Genomic DNA, 4695 nt, shown 5'->3' with positions numbered 1-4695 from the left:
TTTTTTGTTAGCTCAGTGCATACTTGAGTGAGGAGTGTGTACAAGATTGCAAAGAGGATCTGAGATGGGAAGCATCTAATGTTCAATATCATGGCTGGAAATTCTAGGATGCTGTCCTTTATTTGAGTGTTCTCATGGGAAATGTTTAAAGATGAGGAATATAAAGAACTACCTTCTGTGGAGGCATCAGCATGGTGCTCATGTCCAATTGTCAACATCATCATCTCCATGTCTGTAGAAGCAAGAACGGAAGATCCAAGAACAAAATTAGGAAGCTTTAAGCAAAGAACTCTGCATTTACATAATACATTGTTCATTTCACTAAAGAAAACAGAAAACCCACAGGCATGAACTATATCATGTTTACTTCCTTATGTTTCTGAAAAGGTTTTCCTAGTTCTGAGCATGAAGATGATTTGGAGTGACCTCATTGAGGGAACAGTTTTCCTTTCACTTATTGGCCTTGGAGTTTTAGGAAACAAAATCTTGTTTGTAAGACAATTGTATGCAGTCATCATGGGTCCTGAGAACAAAATTGTAGATGTTATTCTCATCCACTTGGCTTTTGTAAACACAATCATTATTTATTGCATAGGGGTCAGAAACATAGCCACAAGTTTTTACATCAGAAACTTCCTAGGTGATGTTGGTTGTAAAATTATAATTTATCTAGAAAGGGTTGCCCGTGGCCTCTCCATCTGCACCACCTGTCTCCTCAGCGTGGTCCAGGCTGTCACCATCAGTCTCAGGACCACACTGTGGAGAAAGCTCAAGCCACAGACAGCATGGCATGTTCTTGCCTTTCTCTTCCTCTTTTGGATCTTTAATTCCCTGATTAGCTCCAACTTGCTGCACTATATCACAGCAGGCAGTAGCATGAACAGGTCTGTAGTTGGGATGTTTACTGGGTATTGCTATATGCTGCCATCCAGGAACATAGTTAAGTGGCTGTTCCTCTCTCTCATGACTCTCCGTGATGTCATTTTCCAGGGTCTCATGGGCTGCAGCAGTGGGTCTATGGCTCTCCGTCTGTACAAACATCATGTACATGTCCTCTATCTTTACAGCTCCAGGTCTGCAAACAATTCTAGGCCAGAAATCAGAGCTACCCAGAGGGTTCTCACTCTCATGACCTGTTTCCTTTTCTTTTATTTGGCAGATTTCATTTTCTCCGTATATATAGGTTCTACAGTGACACATGACTCCACAATACTAAATATTAAAGCATTTTTAGTACTTAGTTATGCTGGTCTCAGCCCCTTTGTCCTGATCATCAGGGATATTTGTGCTCGTAAGTCCTGTTGTGTCCCCTAAGCAATAAGATATTCCTTTTCTCAACGAGTTCTTTGTGAAAAAAGCTTTAAACACTGGAATTGCTGTGTTTTGCTATTCTAATAATCATAGTAATAATTGGTTAAGAAAATAAATGTTTTTGTTTGGGTCTTGTTTTACTTTGTGGATTTTTTTTTGCTTGTTTCTTTTGTTTTGTTATTGTTTGGTTTGTTGTTGTTTCAGACAGCCTGTCCTAGATAATTAAAGACTGGTTTAGGCTCTAGGAAGTGGCAGGGATGCTCCCCATCCTAAGATCCTACATGCCAGGGTCTAGCCTGGACACAAGATCAGGGTTCACAACTGGAAGCAGGGATATCTGGAAAGTGCTTAAGGCATACACAGGCACAAGATGATGGGTACAAGCTGGTGGGTACAAGCTGGTGGTCTCGAGGCTTCAGGCTGTCCTTTCTCTATCTCTTACAGTATTGTGCTTACTTGCTAGCACTATCCCAGGCACTCTCTCAGGCTAGCGGTTCTGTTCCCTGTCCCCTCTAACTAACCCCTCTCTTTTATGGTCGTTCAAAAGAGGAAGTAGAAAGAGAGACATTGAGTAATTATTACCAGATGTGTCAAATTCAAAAGAATGACCAGATCTCACAAAAAATTAAGAATGACAATCATTCCCCAAAGTGTCAAGCTTCCTCTCTTCACAGGACAGTGGCCAAAATAAAAATTGCAAATTTATCATTATTTAAACTCTAACATTAAACTTATTATACTTCGGAGCTCAGAGCTCCAAGGACAACAACACACAGTTTCCTGTAAAGTGCTATTGATACACAACATGATACAGACAGAGGTTAGAAAAATTCAGCAATTCACATGCTTCTACTTCTGCACGTTGCACACAATGACCCTCATAAGAGACCCAGTATTTAGATTTAGCTTGACTAGCATGTTATTTTATGTATTCTATCTTCTTTCAAGAATCTAATTTTTACTTGCTTATCCATACATATCTAAAAGAGACCAGGAACCACTCTCAAATGTTGTACAAAACTCATTTCATAACTTCAATACCTTTTTTCTTTCTAAATTAAAGTATCCCATGTTTGTGCTGCCTTATTCCATTTTTCCTTATCCAATGACTGTCTCTCATACTAATGATTTTCATAATTCCAGTAAATCCCTTCATTTTCTGGTAATGGACCTTGTATGACTTTAGCAGTATGTGGTTCAGTTGCATTTTCTAACTTATTTCTAGACATAGTTTCTTCAAAGTTTCTTTGCAAGTCATACATTAATCTGAAACTACCTTTGTGCAGTTACTCCATTGTTCTCAAAAATGAAAGTTCCTCCTGGATTCTTAATTTTCCAGAATTGCTTTTTCAGCAGGCACCTGGGCCATTAGGACTGTTCTGTGCTATCCCCTAAGCCTCAATTTTTGATTCTTTAATGATTATTATTAAAAAAAAAGGAACATCTAGTTTCACAGAATTCACCAGAGCAGAAGGAGAAAGAAATAGGAAAATCAGATATTAGCAGAATAATTATGCACACCAAGGCCATCTGAAGAGCAGTCACACACAAATGAAATCTATACAGCTGTAGTCCAAGGCTGAGGTCAGGAGAAACGGGAGCAACTTTTCTACAAACAAGCTGCCTGTAGCCGTCTGAGATGTCACCATCCAGGCCTGCTGCAGGCAGTTCCTTATTCCTGATGGAGGATTCCCTGGAGGGATGTGTCTCCTGCTTCTCGGGGTCCCAGACACCATCCATGTCATGGTATGCTGTCCCCAGCACCCATCATTCCTGTCATGCAGTTTAGCATGCTGCATCCTTCATAGGGAAATGTGAAGGGCATGCAGTCACCCAAAATTAGAATTGTATTGTTTCCCATGCCAGAGTTTTAGTCTTATAAGGACCCACAAACCTTTCCTGTCTTCTTGTTCCTTCTACTGCTCTTCCGTCATCACTGACTCCTCTACTTATTTACAAAGCACTTACTATTGGCTGTTCTAACCCAATGAGCAGGAAAACAAGTGAAGAAGAAGGATTTCAGAAAACTTCCTTTATCTGAAGGTCTCTTACAAAGTGGAGAGGACCAGGACAAGAAGCTAATTCACTGCCCCTAGTAAGTGCTTGGCATTGCAGGGTCCCAATTTCTAAAGAATGAATAAAACTAAAACCTGTAAGGCCATTCCAAACATTTTCATGGCATTGATGTGTGGTCACAGAATTAATAAGAAAACACAGGAGAAATGTCACTGTTCAGAGATTGCCATCTTGGTTAGGAAAACAAGTACCACTTGTGAGTGACAATTCCTGAGTCCAGGGCTGTGTAAACTGCTCAGGAACACTGAGCCACAGCAGCTGGCTCCCACTTATATTTACCCATTAGGGTATACACAGAACATTTGGCATTTCAAGGTGATTGCACCCCTGAATACCAGCCATGCTTGGGTTCTATCCTCTCACTGCTGCTCAGATGCACGAGGTTCAGCTGCTGATGGAAGGACTGCCATGGTCAGACCCAGAAAGGAGATGTTCGCTGAAGCCCGTACAGTGTGGCGTTGTCCAGAGACAGGACCTTGCAGGTCTTAGAACTCCACAGCCTCCAGTTCAGGAGGACAAGAAGAATCTAGAAAGTTCCCTGGACCCTTGTCCTCCAGGCCCCCTATGCTGCCGGCTTCCCAGGGAGGCTCCTGTAGGCACCCTATATGCTGTTCACCAGAGTTCTCCTTCACCTCACTGCAGCTCCTACCTGAGCAGTGGAAACATCTCAACAGTCAGTGAAGGAGTATCAAACAGGACCTGGCAGGGGAGCTGAGACCACCCCCCCCACACACACACACACACAAATTCCCTTGTCTTCTCCCTGATCAAGTGTTGAAATTCTCCCAAGGGATGCATTCAACAATCTTGGTTGTGGGTTTGTCAAGTAGTGTCTTTTTGCTAAATTTTAATAATATCCAACTAGATTAAAGAATTAAAGACCATGGTGGTGCCAGTTGTAGGGTTATGCAGTCCCGCATCTGCTCTACCACAGGGCTCAGCCCCTTGGGGAGGCAGGACATTGGAAGTCGACCAAGCTTACTGAACTCCTTCACTGGGTGGTTGTCAGGCCATTGGGAAACTCCAGGACACTGCTCCAAGGTAGGAAAGCACAGTCTGAGGTGTGGGACAGTTGGAGCTGGTTCGGGGCCATCTGGTTCTCTAGTTCTTGGACACCCATGCACCACTGGGAACTGCGGAAGAGCTGAGAATGAAGTGGGGGTCCACGGGCTGGATATAGCACAGAGCCTGTTCTGGAGGGAGGACGAGGGGGAATTCTCTGGCTGGTCCCACAGTGGGGGGAGTCCTTGGCTTGGTAGGTGTCAGGCTTGATCGTGGCTATGGATGAGAGCACAGAGAAGCCTACAG

The 4695-nt window shown here is 42.9% G+C and overlaps 1 protein-coding gene across 1 annotated transcript; it reads left to right on the top strand.

Moving 5' to 3' along the window:
• The first annotated feature begins 228 nt into the window (after positions 1–228).
• On the top strand, positions 229–1314 carry LOC110314699 (putative vomeronasal receptor-like protein 4). Its single transcript, XM_021188944.1, has one exon. It carries the CDS (start codon positions 406–408, stop codon positions 1312–1314), a length of 909 nt encoding a protein of 302 aa, XP_021044603.1. The 5' UTR covers positions 229–405.
• Positions 1315–4695: the final 3381 nt, after the last annotated feature.

This window comes from Mus pahari, unplaced genomic scaffold (genome assembly GCF_900095145.1).
Source record: "Mus pahari unplaced genomic scaffold, PAHARI_EIJ_v1.1 scaffold_10901_1, whole genome shotgun sequence".
NCBI classification, from domain to species: domain Eukaryota; kingdom Metazoa; phylum Chordata; class Mammalia; order Rodentia; family Muridae; genus Mus; species Mus pahari.
The sequence above is the reverse complement of the archived record's forward strand: the minus strand, read 5'-3'. Positions and strand labels throughout refer to the sequence as shown.